The sequence below is a fragment of the Notamacropus eugenii genome, chromosome 3 (assembly GCF_028372415.1).
Source record: "Notamacropus eugenii isolate mMacEug1 chromosome 3, mMacEug1.pri_v2, whole genome shotgun sequence".
Taxonomy (NCBI): domain Eukaryota; kingdom Metazoa; phylum Chordata; class Mammalia; order Diprotodontia; family Macropodidae; genus Notamacropus; species Notamacropus eugenii.
The window spans coordinates 312,699,318-312,718,797 of record NC_092874.1 but is presented as its reverse complement, the minus strand read 5'-3'; the positions used below and the strand labels follow the sequence as shown (position 1 = coordinate 312,718,797).

General features: G+C 38.4%; 1 protein-coding gene and 1 long non-coding RNA gene across 5 annotated transcripts in view; one reads left to right on the top strand and one right to left on the bottom strand.

Annotated features, from left to right (window-relative positions):
* Window positions 1-236: 236 nt before the first annotated feature.
* The window catches only part of SLC24A2 (solute carrier family 24 member 2), a 318,354-nt gene continuing 299,110 nt past the window's right edge, over window positions 237-19,480 (bottom strand). For all 4 annotated transcript variants that reach the window (XM_072596682.1, XM_072596681.1, XM_072596684.1 and 1 more), the window contains 2 exons: window positions 10,052-10,218; window positions 237-2,265 (listed from right to left, as the gene is read on the bottom strand). In XM_072596682.1, coding sequence (XP_072452783.1) covers window positions 2,016-2,265; window positions 10,052-10,218 — 417 coding nt within the window. In that variant the 3' untranslated portion in view covers window positions 237-2,015. The remainder of the gene's footprint in view (window positions 2,266-10,051; window positions 10,219-19,480) is intronic.
* LOC140496639 (uncharacterized) lies at window positions 2,700-15,824 on the top strand. Its single transcript, XR_011964356.1, has 3 exons — window positions 2,700-2,861; window positions 11,685-11,782; window positions 15,538-15,824. It is a non-coding gene; the product is annotated as an uncharacterized lncRNA (long non-coding RNA).

Below are 19,480 nucleotides of genomic sequence, written 5' to 3'. Positions count from 1 at the left end.
CGGATGGTGACACTCCTTTCCTCTTTCTTATCAGTAGACCTTGTACACTGTCTCTCTCTGTGATCATGCACATGCATTTCCACACCTGCCGATATTAAAATAACTGATGACATCAGTGACACACAGAATGAAGACCAATGGATATGCATTTCCCCAATTGTATAACATGACATATATCTCATGATATAGATCAACAGAGAGGCCCAGTGGGATGAAGAAAGAATATTAGGGCACCCTGAATTTACATTTTTTTTATTTCTTTTGTTGCAATTACAATTCTGAAGAAATCAAACACTTGCTTTTCTTATTTGCCAATTGTCTTTTTTTGGGGGAGGTGGATGTGGAGGGGAGAGGGTCAGCTTTCCTCTCTGCTGAGATGCAGAATCACACACGGAATAAATTAGAGATGGAGAGTATTGAATGAAACATGATAGATTGCCTGTGTGACACTGAGAAAAATCCATGTGACAAGAGCCTCATTGCAATCAGCTCTGAAAACAGCATGGAAAAATGGTCACGTGTAGCCCTTAGTAAATCTATTTCCCTTACAAGCAGGGTACATGCCAGCAGTTTACCTGAAGGCTGCTCTGATGGTGGAAAGTGAAATGACATGAATGACTTTTAACCAAATACTGATCTGAAACAAGCCTTCCCATTTGGCCCAGCACAGAGTAACTCAGAGGTCAGAAAGAAACCTCCCTGTAGAATGCTAAGCCTCAACACTATTTTCTCAAGCATCTCTGCATAGCCTCCCCTTAACTTGCGTTTATCTCCTGACACTACATCTCTATGATAGGGCTAATGACTTTTCTGAGCACTAAGGTCATCTATCATCACACTGAAAGGGTTTTCCAAAGCTTAATGTGCCCAAAGAGTTCTTTCCTCAGGATGGTATTTCATTCCATAAAGCTAAACTTCTTCAAACCAGGCAGGGATCTGATGTTACTGGAAATGTGTTACAGATAACAATCACAGCTCAGATATCCTTTTTTTCTTTTCATGATGATAACGAAGGTAAGAGCATTTAGAATGACAGGGGTATAGTTTATATATAGTCTTACTGTTTTAGGAATAAAGCTAATTGGTTTAGCAGTCATATAGTCTACTTGCATGCTGGAGTGATAGGAGGAGAACCTTCCTTGTCATTCCCCTCTCCAAAATGTTGGTTTGGGTCTTACATCTAAGTAGCCTGAGGAACCTTGTGGGTTCCAAGCTGTCACCGCACATGCAGACTGGCTCTTCTAGCTTCTCAGTTCAGTTTGTAGGAGCATTCGAGGGCACCTACAGGGTGTGCAGTCTTTATGAAATGCAACACTGGTCGCCTCCACTAAGCAATTCTAACAGTTTCTATAACCTTTTCCATTTCAAGAGTCTGTATGAGCCTAACCTGGATGTTGGTTCCTTGGAAGAATGTTGCTCAAGGCAATCCTTCCTTTGTCCAACTCTAATTCCACTAGGTGACACTTTCCAAGAAGGCCAGACTGAAAGTTGGTGCCCTTCCTCAGATAGGTACTAAACAGATACTAGCACTATCCCTGAAATGATACATATTTATATTTCTTCTTTCTTCATGGGTGTATAAGCATATATTAATATACGTACGGAAAGAGGTGCAATACATAGAAACTGGTGGTTTGTATATGTATATATATATATGTATATATATGTTTATATGTATACATATAGCTGACATTCTAGCTTATGTTGTTATAGCATTAGGTACCTCCGACCAGCGAGGAGTACGACCTGTCAGTGGTGAGTAGAGAGAAGCCACAAAATGAATGCCCTTGTCTCTTCTGTGTGGCTGTGACAGTCAGGGACAGAGGCAGCAGCACATGAAGGGAACTTGGAATCCATCCCTCCTTAAGCCAAGGAGATAAGCTTTACAAAAATATAGGGCTATGTGCTAGCTGCCTCTTCTTCAGGGGGTTGAGAGGACCCGGGCTGAGAGAGGATAGGGATTGGGGACCATCCGTTGCTGTCTCAATTATTTATTTAAGAAATGGCTTTTCCAGCTATATGGAAATGGGGCACATGATAATTCTGTCCTCCAGGAGGACACTGACCACCAGGAATCCAAAGTACAGACCAAACATGGTAAATCCCAGGATTTTGTTCATCCTCCATTTGCAGAGGGCGATGGAGATGATGACGAAGAGAAGCATGATGAAGAGGAGAACGATGGCACAGAAGAGACCATTGCTGCTGACCGTCACTGGTTTGAATCTGTGTATAGCAGAATACAAGAGCCAGGGCAGTGGGAGTCTGTGAGGAAACAGAAGCAGACACAAGGAGGTAGGGAAGGAGAGAGGCAAGGAATAATCAAATATGTTTTAAAAGGTACTTAAAAGAAATGAAGATTCTCATAAGCTCATTGGAAGGGGATGTCTTTTTTGGTTTACTATGCTAGAACTCATTTGGAAGTCAGGGAAGGAAATGTCTTTGTTCCTTTTTGGAATAAAGGACATTTTTTTTTTGTGGGGAAGGATTCAAAGGAAAAAATTCCATAGATAAGCAATGCATTTATTCTCCATCACAGCACAAAGTGATTTCTGAATTTCATTTGAACTTAATTATATTTTCCAACTTTGTTTTGCTATGATGGTAGAAATGCAAAGAGATGATGTCACAATGAACAGTCCTTTATGAATACTTACTTCTAAGTTTTGTGACTGGAGTAGGGCTTGAGAGAGATAGAAACTTGGCTGAGAAAACATTGGACCAGTACAACCCTCACAGAAGTTATTTGAAGCAGGGAGTGAAGCCAGTGAGAAGTAAATTTGTCAACATGGCAGGAGGCTGGGGCAAGATTGCAATCCAACCTGGCCAACTAAGCACCATCAAAGTGGAAGGACTGGGAAGTAAGTGATGGGTGAAAGGAGAAAATATTGGAGAGGCAGTAGGATAGAGTGAAAAGAATCCTGGACTTGAACTCACAAGACCTGATTTTAAGTCTGGGCTCCAGTGTTTATTAACTTATAATCATGGGTAAATCACTTACCTTAGTGTCCATGTCTGGAAAAAAAAAGAGATACTGATACTTGCACTAACTACTTGACAGTGTTGTGAAGAAAGACCTTCTAGATCAGGAGTGGGGAACCTGCAGCAGGTTCCCACATATTTTAGACCTTCACGCATTATATGAATGACATTATTATTATTATTAGTTAAGTGATGTATTATCTTCAGAGTAGCATCTTTCATTCATTCATCTATCCACCCAAATATTGATTAAACCCCATATAAATTAAACTGCTTCAAGCACTGAAGGGAGCTACAAAGATTGAAACAATGGTCACCATCCATCATCTGATCATCATCTGAAGACCTGAGTTCAAATCTAGCCTCAGCTCTGTGACCCTGGGAGAAGTCACTTAACTTCTGATTGCCTGACAAAATGAATCTACTCAAGAAGGAAATGACCAACCACTCTAGTATCTTTGCCAAGAAAACCTCAAATGGGGTCATGAAGGGATGAACATGACTGAAATGACTGAACAATGTCAGCTGATAGCTGCTGTAAAAATAAGAAAAAGTTATTCTGCTGATGGAAATTAATAGAAGTTTAACAGTGAGGTAAATTCAAGTGAAAAAATACATGGTGAGGATAAATGGCAAACAAAGGCTGATTTGATTCCTGGCTGGCCTCAGGATATTCTATTAAATCAGAGCAGCCTGGGGAACTGGGTAGGGTACTTATAAGTTATCTATATGAAAACCTATGTGACAGCCATGAAACTTAGCCAGTTCTCCAAGGGACCATTTGAGCTGAGGTTAACCTAGACCATGGCCTCATTTCCTGAGGATCCTCTAGATTCTAGAAGATTCCTCGCTCCCTCTCTCCACCACTGAACACAGGCATGTGGATATTACTCAGTTTGACATCTGCCAACCGGTACGTGACTCTAAGTTAGACCCTGGGTTCTTCTGAGTGTTACAGGAGTTTTGAGGCATCACATGATTTGAGATTTGGAAAGGATGTCAATGGCCATCTAGTCCAACTCATCTATAAAAGGAACCCCCATACCTGACAAGCATTCATCCAGGCAGACCATCGCATTTTTGGATAGTCCTAAGTGTGAGCAAATTTTTGCTGACATCAACCCCAAATTGAACTCTTTAAAACTTCAAATCTACTCCCCCCTCCAATGTCAGCCTTTCAAATACTTGAAGACAGAGATCATGTTCCCTGTGACTCTTCTTTAGGCTTCACATACCGTCTTGGATGCCCTCCTCTGGAAACTCTCCAGTTTATCAATATCCATCTTAAAGTGTGGTGGCCAGAAATGAACAGAATATTTCAGATGAAGTCTGATGAGGATAGTGTGTAGTGGGATTGCTATGGCACTTCTCTATTGCTGGCAGCTATGCCTTTTCATGTAGCCTGAAATCACATCAACTTTACTGACTGCCCATAACACTGCTGAATCATGTTGCGTTTACCACTAAAACCTCCAGAATTTTTTTTTAGCACATTTGCTACCTATCCCCGTTTTATACCTGTGAAAATGACTTGCATTTATCCCTATTTAAGTTTCTCTTAATAGATTCAGTCCAGTACAGTAGCCTGGAGGTATCAAATTCACATCCTGCTGCCATGAAGGGGTCCCCAAGACCTCAGGGCGAAGCCAGGTTAACATGTAAATGAAAAATACTTAACAAAATAAATATAAATAAAATACAACATAGACAATGTTAATTTGTGGTTTTCTAAGGCAACATGTGGCCTGCATATCTACTTGAGTTTGTCTCACCACTTCTCTGGCCTGTCAAGATCCTTTTGGACTCTGACTTGTCATTCTCTGTGTTACCTATCCCTCCTGACTTTGAGTCATCTGTAGATTTGATGAACCTGCCACTTCTGCTTTATCCAAGTCATCGATAAAGCATATTAAACTGTATCCAAGCTAATGTCCTTGGGTACTCTACTAGAGGCCTACCATTGACATCAAATAATTAAAGACTACTCTGAGTCTGGCCACCAATACTATCTGAATCCATCTGATTTGTTATCACCTAATCCATATTTCTCCTTCTTCTCTGCAAGAAGAGGATGAGATACTTTATCAAAAGCTTTGCCAAAATCTAGGTAAATTTTATCCACATAGTTCCCAGTCATCTACTAGTTTAGTACACCTACCAGAAAATGACATTACATTAGTCTGGAATGACCTGATCTTAATGAAGCCATGCTGATCCTTGGTAATCAGTGGTTCTCTGTCTAGATATTTGCCAAACCATCTCTTTAATAATACACTCTAGAATTTTCTTAGCAATCAAAATCAATTGGCCTATAGCTGGCAGATTCTATTGTCTTTCCTTTTTTAAAAACTAGTACATTTACTTTTCTCCAATGTTGGGGTACCTCCCCTCTTTTGCGTGATTCTTCAAATATCACTGACAGTGGTTGAGCACATTTCCCATTTATGTCAGGATCCAGTTCTTTTTATCTGGGCCAAGAAACCTGAATTCATTAGAAGCAGTTGGGTGCTCATTTAAACTATCGGCTTATTTGTCTTGAGGACCAACTACCTGTCAGTCATTTTGATTCTGTCACTTCTAGTTTAGTTTAGTTTTTCTTTACATAGAAAACAAAAAGAAAATAATTGAGCAGTACTGCTTCCTCTTTATTGTAAGTTATCATCCCATCCATCTGAAATAAAGATCTTGTCCCTTTTTGGAGGCTCTGTTTTCTCCCAAGATAGCTAAAATTCCCCCTTTTGATGTTTCTCCCAGCCTTAGTAAATTCTGAGCATCAATTTTCCTGACGACATTTTAATATAATAATATTATTTTTTCAGTTGTGTTTGACATTGGACCTTTGTTTCTGGGAGAAATTGTTATTGCTGTTGAATCATTTTAGTCATGGCCAACTCTTTGTGACCTCATCTGGGGTTTTCTTGGCAAAGATATTAGAGCGCTTTGCCATTTCCTTCTCCAGCTCATTTTACAGATGAGGAAACTGAGGCGAATAGCATTATAAGTGACTTGCCCAGGGTCACACAGCTTTTAAATATCTGAGTCTAGATTTGAACTCAGATCTTCCTGACTCTAGGCCTGGCACTCTATACACTGTGCCGCCTCGATGCTCATTTTATATAACAATACTCTTATGTTCATCCTTTGTTAAATGACCTTGATTCTACCTTCTATACGTTTCTTTTTTTAAAGTTGGTTTATGAATTTGCTGTTTACTTCCATCGGTTTCTTCAGACAAATTTCATTTCCCCCTTCCTCTCTGGAATTGTTTCCCTTTGTGTCTTTGCATTTTCATTTTTGAGCATCTCTCATCCCCCCTGGCCTGGCATTTTAGTCCTCAAGCATTTTCATCCATGGAATCCTACCTATTTTTCCTCTGGATTTACTTCCCCAAATCTAAGATGAGTGCCCTGGTTCTTTCTCCTTTCTCACAAACATTAGCCCTAAAGCGGAGATCATATCTTTTCTATCAAAAGTGAGAATCAATTATAGAACAGAATTTATTCTTGCTAATTCCTCTATCTTTTGAGGATGAAATTATCACTAAAACAAATAAAAAGGTAGCAGCTGTTCTGACTTTGGCAGAGAGAGAGTGTAAATGTCTGGATAATTGAAGTCCCCTATGACTACTGGATCATGCCCCTGTACCAGGTGTGTGACTTGTTTCACAAATTCCTTCTCTATTTCTTCTCTCTGTCCAGGTGGTCCATAGTATACTCCAATTGCAAAATCATCTCCATTTCTTCCTCTCGTTGACCTTTGACTAAATACTCTCTGTTCTGTTTCTCTCTCTAGTTCCTAGATTACTGCACACAAAAATACTTTCTTAATATACAATGGTATACTACCTCTCTGTTTACCAAGTGTACTTATCTATTTTTTTATTTTTTGAATAAGATACACACTTCCAAAGCCATCGACCAGTAATGGATTTCATTTTATCAAAGTTCAGTGATGCCTATGAGGTCAAATTTGCCTCTTTGCCTTAGGACCTTTCGCTTCTATGTTGCCTGATTTTATGGGATTTATGTATAGATATTTGAGGCCTGGCTCCTTTAAAAATGTCACCTGTGGATCCCAAGTATATCACCTGCTAGTTTTCTTCTTCCTTCTTTGAAATTACTCTCTATATTTTCTGACTTGGAGTATAAAACCAGTCTTTCCTCCTCCATCCTTTTTAATTTAAGGGCCTTTTATTTAGATACCCAGGATACAATCTTACCAGGAAATCTAAAATGTTTTCTTGCCTTTTAAAAAAGATTTATGTCCATTTACCTCAAAAAGGATTTGAACTGGTTATTTCTTACTATTACATTCATTCTCTTGACTAGTTAACTCTAGTTAGTTAAATTGAAATGCACTAGGATGACTTCAGGGTGTCTGTCATCAGCTTATTTTGTCCCCCCGCCCCCCACACACACCCTCTCTCTCTCTCTGTCTCTCTGTCTGTCTCTCTCTCTCTCTCTCTCTCTCTCTCTCTCTGTCTCTCTGTCTGTCTCTCTCTCTCTCTCTCTCTCTCTCTCTCTCTCTCTCTCTGTCTCTCTCTTGGTACTGTGAAAGAAAATAGATCCAAAACAAGATCACTAGGCAATAATAAAAATAAGACAAGCACTGGGTAGCAAACATTTTTGTGGTTATAGAAAATGCTCCACCTACCAAATCATATATTGATTGGGAGGAATACCAAATAAAGCAGGATCTTAGCTAATGAAAAGTAATTTGACATGTTAATAGGTATCTAGGTTGCATGGTAGAAAGAGTTAATAGAATTCTGGACCTGTAGTCGGAAAGGCCTAAGTTCAAATCCAGCCTCAGACACTTACTAGCTGCACAATTTGGGGCAAGTCCCTTAATGTCTCTCAGCCTCAGTTTTCTCATCTGTAAAGTGGGATTAATATTAGCACCTGCCTTATAAGGCTGGTACAAGAATCCGATGAGATAATGTGTGCAAAGTGCTTTTCAAACCTGAGTGCTTTACATATATATATATGTATGTATGTATGTATGTATGTATGTATGTATACCATTTGGTAGTTATCATCACCATCATTATTAGTAATGCTTAGGTTTGTACTTGGGACAATGAGATTTAGACATGCTGACACAAGCCTTATGATATCTAGATGGGCTGGTGGCAGTTTGGGAGGGTAGTACAGAAGGAAAAGGGGTTGGTGATGGGCTAAGTTCATTCATTCATTCATTCATTCGTTCATACAGAACAAATTCATACTATTGGCAAGTCACTATGCTAGGTGCTATGAGGGGATAAAAAGAAGCTTAGAAATGTTACCAGCTCTCGGGGAGGCACACATGGGATGAACATGACTTACTAACAAAAACAGATAATTAACATTATGATACATTAAGGGCCAAAGGAGTAGACAAGAAATCTATGGTGAAAGGAAGACAGAATAGCAGGATCTGATGTCTGAAGGAAGCTCAGAATGTAGAATCTAGAATATTAGACTTGGAAGGGACTCCTCTGATCAGATTTCCTCTGGTCTAATCCCTCATTTTACAAAGGAGGAAAATGAGGTCCAGAATGGTTAAGTAACTTAAGTGACCTGCGCAAGGTCATACATTTAACAGAGCTAAGATTCAATAATAGTAGGTCCTCTGACTGCAAATTCAATGTTTTTTTCCCCCAGTTACACTAGGATGAAGGTTGTTGGTTTTTGGGGAAACCAACCTGGATTAAAAAACCCCAAATATTAAGCAATATTGGATAAAATGGGCCAAAATGGGCCTCCTTTACTTAGATTTCTGTTCTGGGCTACGTTTCTAGAAAGGGAAAGAACAATTTAGAAAAATTTTGTGGAAAGACCCCAGTAAGCTATTGAATCTGACTTTAGGTGGTTGTTGGGATAGCAGTTCTGATTGGTATCCAAGACCATATGTGGCTTACTTGTCCATTTTTTTGCATGTTTTTCCCCCACTAGAGTGTGAGCTCTTTGAGAGCAGAGACTATTTCTTTTTTAACTTTTTTTGTATCCCCAGTATAGAGCATGGTGTCTGCACCATAGTAAATGGTTAAAAATGCTCATTTATTGACTGACTAGGGCCCAGCCATTATTTTCTCAGTAACCATAAATGCTGGTTAAAAATGGTATGGTTTGGAGCAGAAATGCAAGTTAAACTATGAAATGAAAATGGAGATGAATTCAAAAGCTTGTTTTGCATGTCAAATTGTTCCAAGTTAAAAATGAGCAGTGGAAGTGTATGGGAGCAGTTTGTCCCCTCAGAGTCCTCCTTACCATGACATGGCACTTTTGCACCTTTAGTGGAATTCTGTATGGACTCTCTTGGAGAGGATGTGGTAGCAGAAGAGGACCACAAGAAAAATGAAGGAAAATGGAAATAATTCCAGGGTTTGGGCCTTTAGAGGAGAATTTAGCATTATCAAAATGATCACACTTTAACTTTTGATAAGAAAAATTAGATAATTAAAGAGAATCAACTCTCTTCCACCTGGTCCCTTCCTAGGAAATAATTATAATGACAATTACAGGTCATGCGAATAGGACATGACCTACAATTTTTTTTCTCATTTGTAGTAGTCCTGGAACATTTTCATGAGACATAAATGGCAGGTTAAAATCATGTGAGCATTTTTTTTGAGTGAGGGTAAATGGATGCTTGCATTGGATTCAAATCTCAGTCTTTTTATGATCCAAATTCCAACTAGTGTCAAAGGGAATTTTCTCTGGGCTCTGGGTGAAATGAGTACAGTAAAATTGCAAAAATATCTCAAACAGGCTTGAATTTCTATTGTTTTACAACATATAACCAATGTAGGAGTTTGTAATGTTTTTTGAGGAAGTGAAATTTCCCCAAGGGTTTCCTTAAATTTTTGAGCCACATGGGGACTCGAATATTCTTTTTATCTAACAGGATTGAAAGCAGAAAATGTCAGCTGTGAAGACTCTTTGATTTTAGCTAACATTTTAAATTTTTGACTAGCTAGTTTCATGTTTGGAGATGGTTGTTTTATCTGTGAGCGCATCTATGCAGAAAAAGTCAGAAGGAGACAAAGCTATTCCCCTGCGAACTCAACAGCACAAGTTCTACTTACCCCACCGTGATGTCAAAGATGTTGCTCCCGACAGAGCTGGACACTGCCATATCCCCAAGTCCTTTCCGGGCCACTATGACACTGGTAATGAGGTCAGGGATAGAGGTCCCAGCAGCTAAGATGGTGAGGCCCATAATTTCTTCACTAATACCAATTGTTTCTCCAACCTAGATGTGATAATAATAGTAGTAAGCATTTACATCTGAATAATGTTTTGCAGTTTCCCTCCCCATTGCCAATACTAGACAGAGAAGAAAGGCCAACTGTACCCTCAGTCTAAAACTGAGTAACAAAAGAAGAAAAATTTTGTGGAAAGCTTGATCTCCATAACATAACTTAATGAGTTATATAGCTAATAACTCAAAAACCAGCATTTTAGATATAAACTCTCTGAGTTTGGGGATATATTTTAAACATCTGTAATGTTTGTAATGGCAATGGATAGACACGTGATGTGTTTGGGCAAGTTGTAACACATCACAAGTAAGCAATTACTCATGAAAAACAGTGCAAATGATACAATTGAAAATATGTATGAGGGACAATGGTTGACTGGTCATGTGTTGAGAATGACAGACAGTTTGTGTGCTTCATTGGTATTCTAGTGATACCAGATGAAAATGAGGAAAATTCCCATAACATCAGGGAGTGAACAAAAAGGCAAAAAGAATGGAAAGGAACTGGAGTTGAAATCTGCATCATTTGAGAGAATGCCCTAGAATGAAATGTTTAATAACTGCTTCTCCACCTCTGCTTTCCCTGCAAAAAATACTCATGATACACTTTTAAATATAATCGGTCTTATTGATGCTTTCTCCATCATTTTCTTAAGTTTAAACAATCATCAACATCAGCAAAAAACCCAATAGTGTTTTCTGAATTCTGAAGTATAAATGCTCACACTGAAAATTGAACAATCAGCTATCCTGAGCGAGCATGTGTTGGCTTCCGCACCTCTTGGAATACTCCATTGATTAGATCACAGATCCATCTGAATACTGAGTATTTTATGGTTTATGATGTATATATTGCAATGCAAAATATACATCATCTCCTTTGATCCTCAAAGCAACTCTGTGAAGTAGTAAGTATGACTATCATTACCCCAATTTTATAAGTGAAGACATAGATCTGCCCACCAAATTATAAGAGAAATGAGAATAATCTCAGTTAAGGTGGGAATACAATAAGGGAAACACAATTGAGTATATTAATAACTATGTTTGTGTTCATACAAAGGCATGGAAAGAGACCTTCTGGTTCAGGCCTCTTGTTACCACTAAAGAACTTTTTTGCTACCACTAAGATAAGAAGACATGGCCTCAGTCTTTATTTTGAACTTCTAGACCCTGGAAGCTTGAGGGTCACAACATCTGCAGGATCAATAAACCAGAAATAAGCCAGAGCCTCTGTGTGGACCAGCTGGTAGCTATCCTTGTCTTTTGCCTTCTGTTACTTGTTTCCAGACACATATATGGATGTATATATATATGTACATCCATATATATACCCTCATCTTCCACTCCTGCTCTCTTTAAATTTTCATTTTTTCTCTGCTGTTTAAATGTTCACATTCTATATAAGGCTGCTGCAGCTGATACTTTGCGCTCTCTGATTTTTTTCTTCCTTACAGATGAGCCCGTGCTCTGAATATGATGGAACTCTGCGGATAACTATCTCTGCATCATTGATTTGGTGATTGACAGGAGTACCTAATCAACGGACCCTAGGGTAATTTTTATCTCCAAGGAGACAATAATGGGCACATAAGCTCTGTGCTGGTGTGGTGGGCAGAAAAGATGGTTATAGTTATATCTAAAAGACAACTTAGAGAACTTTTAGACCACTTTAGATTTTATTCATAGGGAAGGAAACTGACTTATGCAGAGATAGTAAGTGGTGAGATGGCAAGCATGGTTTTGAACATAGGTCCTTTCATTCTAAATCAGTGCTTTCCCCTCTATACCATGAAAGCATCTCAGAGAGATTATCTCTAAAATGATGGATTTTGAATTATTCATTATAACTCATTAGGCAGATCCATAAGGATTGTCCTTTTCAAATGGATTTGTCCAAATATACCTTCCTGGGGGATGGCAGAGCTGGGATTTGAATCCATGAGGCCAGATCTTTGCTTGTCCACTCCTTGAAAGAAGGGATTTGTTTTTAAACTTTCTTTATCCCTAATGCTTAGCTCAGTACCTGGCACACAGTAGGTGCTTAATAAAGACGTTGACTTGGTTGGCAAGCAAGAACATGTAAAGCTATATGCATTTCATATGATGAGCCATTTGAGAAGGACAATCTTCTAAGATATGTGGGCTTTCTCTTGTGTAGGGAACTCCCAGGTGAGGCCATTACTCCTATCAATGCAGGTCAGCAACTTCTATGAAACTTTAGGTGAGCTGTTTGGAGCACTGAGAGGTTAATGACCTGTTCACAGTCACACAATATGTGATAGAGGCAAGATCTGAATCCAGGTCCTCTTGGCTTTGAAGCCAACTCTCTATCCATTATGGTCATGCTGCTCCCACTTCAGACCCAATAGATTTGGAAAATTCAAATATTTGAAGTTTTCAAGAAAAAACGAGGTATTATTGAGATTAATACAATCTCTCCTCCAGTGTTCCGTAAGACAAAGCAGAGAAAGTGGTTTCAGAATCTCAAAATTGGAAGTGAACTCAGAAGTAGTCTCTTCTAAACCTTGGACAAGAATTCCCTCTATTATCCCCTTAAAGTAGTCATTAAAAACTCCAGATAAAGGTGGAATATGCCCTCTCCCAACACAACCCATTCCATTTTGGGGTAACTCTTATGCCAAGGTTCTTTGCAGAGAATCTAAGTCTGGCTCTTTGAGACAAGCAATATAAATATAATACTAGTCTGGAACTTTCAGTAACATTAATAAAAGTTCTGTGGAAAGTTTTCTCTTATGATGCCAATCGCCAAAGCTGAGGGGTGTGCCTCAAATACTACTACTTTCTTTGAATAATGCCTTATAAAGCAATCTTTCATGAATTTATCTAATCTTTTTTGATTTTTCAGATATGTATGTATGTATGTATACATATATATGTATGGCATGTTATAATTTGTCCGGAGTTTTTTTTGGAATTGAAATAATATTTTATTTTTCCTCAGTTACCTGTAAACAGGTAACCTGTAACATTCTTAAAAAATTTTGAGTTCCCAATTTTCTCTTTCCTTCCCCTCTCCCTTTCCTGAGACAATAAGCAATTTGATAGAGGTTATGCACATTCAAACTAGCAAAACATATTCCCATATGTCATGTTGTGAAAGAAGACATAGACCCAAAGGAAAAAAAAATAACCACACACAAAAATACAGAAAATGAAAAATAGCATGCTTCAATCTGCCTTCAGACTCCATCAGTTCTTTCTCTGGAGTTGGACAGAGTTGGACTCATCATGAGTCCTTTGGAATTGTCTTAGATCGTTGCATTTCTCAGTCATTCTCAATTAATCATCACACAGTATTGCTGTTACTATGTCAGTGTACTGGTTACTTTGCGTCACTTCATATAAGTCTTCCCAGGTCTTTTGAATTTTCAGATATCTTTAGCCGACACTCATATAAATACTTCAGCTTTTCCTTTCCAGGCTACTGAACTTCCTCTATCATGCACCCTTCCTGTTCATGAAGGCTCACTCCAGTCCTAGAATTCACACACAGAAGTACCTGCTGCCCCATCAGTTCCACCTAGAATTTCTTTTTAAGGAGGATGCCCAGTTAGCCATGTCTCATTACTCTCCAGGCTGCTGCACAGTGATCAGAAGTTAACTTGAACCTGAAAATCACATCCTTTAGGCTAATAATATTTAAGGAAGCAGAGAGATATACTTCTGGTCTAGTACCCCCTATCTCTGCAGAGAGCAGATACTTCCCCTCCTGTAAGGGAATAAAGTCTTCCTTGGAGAAGGATGGGTGGAGAAGAAGCTAGAGATGTCTATTTTGCCTTCTGTTGAACCACACAAAGATATTTCCATGCTATGGGGAATAGGGCAGCCCTTGATCTGCAAAACGACAGATTTGCTTTATCTATGACTCTTGATCATTTTAGTTGCTTTCTTTTTGGCCTGTTTCATCTACATTACATTTTCTTGAGGTATGGTGACTATCATGGCATGCAATATTTCAGGTGAAGAGAATAATTTATAGCTCACATTTTCAAGGTAACTTACAAAGCTTTCTTCACAACCACCCCATGAGGTAAGTAGATAAATGCAGTTTTTGTAGAAGGGAAAAATAATACTTTCTATTGTGTTTTCAGTGTCTTACTTAATGACTACCAGTAAGTTTTGTGGATTGTTTTTGAGTGAAGCAACACATGAGTCCAATATCATCAAGGACAGATTATAATTCATAGATCCATTTCATGAGTCATATCTAATAGCTTAGAGCCCTAAAAACCCTTAAAGCCCTTTGGATTGTTAATCTTTATCTGCATTCCCTTAACTTCTGCATTAAAATTAATTTCCCATTTTTGCGGCAGTCCTACAACCTTGTACTTAAAAAAAGAATAAGGTTGTCATTTTGCTGTCCATAAGAATGCAATTACATCAACCAACTTGGAGCTTTTGGTAGGTGTTCCCTCTTCCAAGATCAATTATGAAACTTTTACCAGATTTCTTCTTCCAGGGAATTATTCATTTATTTCTACCTTTTGATTTATGTTTCTAAAACTCAAGGACTAAGTTTGATTCTTCTTATGTCTTTTCTTCCATCTCACACAGTTCCTTGCACAAAGAAGGTGCTGAATAGATGGTTGGTGTATGAATAAGCTAGACTGATTTTGGGCAAGTCAAAGTTTTTGATTTTGACTGCACTGAACTGGTGCTTTGAGAAAATAGATGAAGAAACCAAAGAACTGTAAACAGTTAGGCGTTGAAGGCACCTTTGAGACTATACAGAATAACTCCCTCTCTCATTTCACAGCTGAGGAAACTGAGACCCTTGAAAGGCCAATATATTATCATCATTTAATTATTAATAAATATCATGCATTAATATACTACCTTGAAATTTAAAATGACATATACAGACACCATCTGATTCTTACAATAACCTTATGAAACACGTTTTCCATATATATGACATCATGTATAATATATTACCTATATAATATATATATAATATATAGAAATATATATAATCCCTAATTTATAGAAAAGCAAATGAAGTCTTAGAGGGGGCAAAATAACTTCCCCAAGGTCACACAGAATCACAGAATTTCAGAGCTGGGAAGGACTTCTAGTACATACCATAGTTGAGAAAGAATAACATAATCTTATCCTTAAAAAGCTTATTGTTTTTATGTTTTGTGTGGGAGTGGGGGGATACACTACTTTCAGAGATGGTTGATTCTACTTTTGGATGGCTCTACTTATTAGGAAGTTTATCCTTATATCAAGGCTCAATTTACTTTTTTGTAACTTTTACCCCTTGTCCCTATTTCTTCCCTCCAGGGCCAAACAAAGAAGAATGATTATTCTTCCTCATGACACCCCTTTAAATACTTGAAGATAGCTTTCATGTCTACCCTGAGCCTCCTCTTCTCCAGTGGTAGAACCAGGACCAGAAGGCAGTTCTGATGACCAAATCATGCTGCTTCTCCTTCTTTGGATCAATGATCAATCATGAAAGGAGGAATGGCAAAAATGCTATATTATAATGGGGATGGTGGTAATGGAGTGGTAAACATGGCATAAAACCTTCCTGATTCTTAGAATTAATTTTTCCCCACTCACATATAAATGGCACAGATTTCCATTCCTCATAAAAATTAGTAATTTAGCAAGAGGAAACTAAATACTGAATGAAATTTTAGAAGGGAGGCCAAACAAATATGTGAAGAATTCCAGTGAGATCACTATTGTCTGCAAAAGACTATTGAGGAAATGGATTATTCAAATTCCTTGTATTTTGGTAAAATCAGGACTGATGAAACTCCCATAAAACCATCTGTTCAGCCATAAATATTTCAGAACGAGAGAGAGAGAGAGAGAGAGACAGAGACAGAGAGAGAGAGAGAGAGAGAGAGAGAGAGAGAGAGAGAGAGAGAGAGTATAGATAAAGGGATTATTTTCATGCATCACTTGAAGGTGAAACTTTTGTTTACAAACTTAATTTCTTAGCTTTTTCACAGTCATCAAGTCAGGGGAAAAATATTTCTGCAATCTGATCACTGTGGAGAGGAGAGAAAAGGAAGAGATGGAAACTGACTATAAGTTGGATTTTAAATATAACTGAGGCTTTGGAGATAGTTATGTGCAAAATGCCAGGGACTACTTCTAAGAGAAGTCATTCTGCATTTCATTACCATATGAATAGGAGTAAACTCTTTCCATTGGCTATGTAGTCAGAACAGACTGCATCTTTAAAACTATGAGACTAGTGCAATCAAGCTCTTCTTTCCATGATGTTCAGAAAAGTGGAGGTCAAAGTTCATCCACAGCATGGGCATCATGAACTGAACTGGTGAGATGGGAAAGGCTAACTTCTTTTTTTTTTTTCCTCTCACAACTCCAAGAAATAGGCTTCGGGTGTTGTTTCGTTTTGTTTCATTTGTCCTTTTCATTTCTGGGAACAGGTGGGGGAATCCCCAAGAGACCCAGATTTGAGCCATTATAGCCTTAGAACCAGGTTATCAGATTGGATGTGCCACCCCAGCAGGGAAGCCCTGAGAAACCAGAGTGTGCTGGGACTGGAACCTAAGGTGGGCTTTGGACTTGAAATTTGGTGAGACTGTGTCAAACTGTGAACCTAATCCTTTTCCTTTCTCAGAGTATAAAGTGAAGCAGGAGGGAATTACTCCTCTAGGTAGTGGGGGTAGAAATGTTTATATGTTTTACCTTGTTATACATTTGAAGCAAATATTCGCTATATAAAAGTAAATCTGCTATTAACTGGTAAAATGGAATTGGAATGCATAGATAACTGCAGTTGGGGAAACATCACCAGCAGGGCTGGTGCCAATGGCAGGGAGTGTGGACATCCCCCAACCATCTTAAAGGCAGAATAGAACCCTGGGGAAGGGATGAAATATAATATATCTGATCTTCAGGTAGTTGGGGGTGGGGGAAAGAAGGGCAGGGTAGTTACTGTTAAACTACTAAACACCTAATAGGCAGCTAGGTGGGGCAGTAGATAGAGTCAGTAGGACCTGAGTTCAAATCTCACCTCAGACACTTGACACTCACTAGCTGTGTGACTTTGGGCAAGTCACTTAACCCCAGTTGCCTCATCCTAGGTCATCTCCAGTCATCCTGATGAATATCTGGTCACTGGATTCAGATGGCTCTGGAGGAGAAGTGAGCCTGGTGACCTGCACAGCCCTCCCTCACTCAAAACAAAGTCAAGTGCAAGTCATGTCGTTATTTCTCTGATGGCATGGTCTTCTTTAGCAATGAAGGACGAACACACACTAAACACCTAACTGGTTTCTGTGATTGATTATATGAAAAAATAAAATATGCTTAGGTTTTCTTTGTGTTTTTGTTCACCGCAAAAATATGACAAGCATTCTGTTCATTTTGGAAGTGGGTAGGCTGAAAAGCATCTGTCAAAATGAATAATTTCTGAAAGGTATTTGCAAGAAATGTCTTCATGGGATTCTGGAAATAATGGCTGTTATAAGAAAGAGGGTTTCTTAGGAAGACCAATGATGCTTGCCACTACTGAGGAAAATAAGACAGCTAAAGTCAAGTACAACTAGTAGTCAGAAGCCTATTAGTAGTAATCAAAAATTGCTTTTTTGTCCTCTCGTTGAAGGGCTGGGTGCATCATACTTAAACTCAATGAATTTTCTGCAGTGCATTTTATCAATGTTATATTTTTCTTTAGCTTTTGAGTTTTCATTAAATCCCATTGAATCTGTTTTGAAGTGTTAAGACCTTGCCTTGAGATTATGTTAAGCAAAGGAAGTACACATGTATTTTAAAGTCCTCTACCTTTAAATACAAAAATCAAAGAAAATTCTCAGTTTTTTTTCCTCTTATGAGATATAGTGACAATTAATCTCTCAGTGCTTTCAGAGTTGCACCACCTTCAACATGGATTTCTTTTGTGTTTGGTTTACTTTCTTTCACCACCTTCATTTTCTTAAGAGCCAGTTAGACAACTTTATGCAGCACATTGAATACTGAGGCTGGAGAGAACAAAGGTGGCAGCTCCCCTGGCGTTGATAATGAGAATAAATGTATAGTTCCATTTTGCTTCTGTTTGTCATCCTTCTGCTTTAATCTCTAAGAACTCTTAGTATGATTTGGCTGAATGGAGTCTTATAGGAAGTTTCTTTAAGACTCCTTTTCCTTTCCATGGCTCTCCACTCTTTTGTGAAGGAAGCACTGCTTTCTGTTCCCAATATTCCATCACCCTTCTTTGTAACGTTCTGACAATAAGGTTGTACTCTATACCAGGGTTGCCCTTGATTTCTATGACTATCTCCTTGTCAGGTATTGTGGGTCAAGGACTTCTATGGGTTCCTTTGGTTTTCTTGTTGTAGGGACTCCTTTATATCATTTAAACTTTTACAAGAAATGGCAATAATCAGTGCCATTGTCTTTGGCTCTCTATCCATTTCTTGATCTACATATACCTGATGGCCTGATATCAAGGTTTTAAAAACTAAGAAAGTTTTGAGCTGCTGTACTTACAAGAGCATTGTATCTTTATTCCTTCTTCTAACTTGATAAAATGTCCACTTATATAACGACACAGTAATACCTTTGGCAAGTATGTACATATATGCATGTGTGCACGTGTTTGTGTGTGTACATGCATGTACCAAAAGTATTTGCTACCATTATAGGAGATGTCTACTCAAAGTACAAGTGGAATAGGAATTCTCCTAGGAGTTTCTGGTTTTGGATCTCTTTCAGGAGGTGATTGGTGATTCTTTCAAGATTTATTTTGCCCTCTGCTTCTAGAATATCAGGGCAGTTTTCCTTGATAATTTCATGAAGGATAATGTCTAGGCTCTTTTTTTGGTCATGGCTTTCAGGTAGCCCCATAATTTTTTAAAATTTATTTATTTAACTTTTAACATTCATTTCCACAAAATTTTGGGTTCCAAATTTTCTCCCATTTGTCCACTTCCCCTGCCTCAAAACACCGAGCATTCTGATTGCCCCTATTACCAATCTGCCCTCTCTTCTAACATGCCTCCCTTCCCTTGTCCCCATCTTCTCTTTTGTCCTGTAGGGCCAGATAACTTTCTATACCCCATTACCATATTTCTTATTTCCTAGTAGTACTAGGAACAGTACTGGACAGTTGTTCCTAAAACTTTGACTTCCAACTTCTCTTCACCCCTCCCTCCCCACCTATTCCCTTTGGGAAGGCAAACAATTCAATATAGGCCATATCTGTGTAATTTTGCAAATGACTTCCATGATAGTTGTGTTGTGT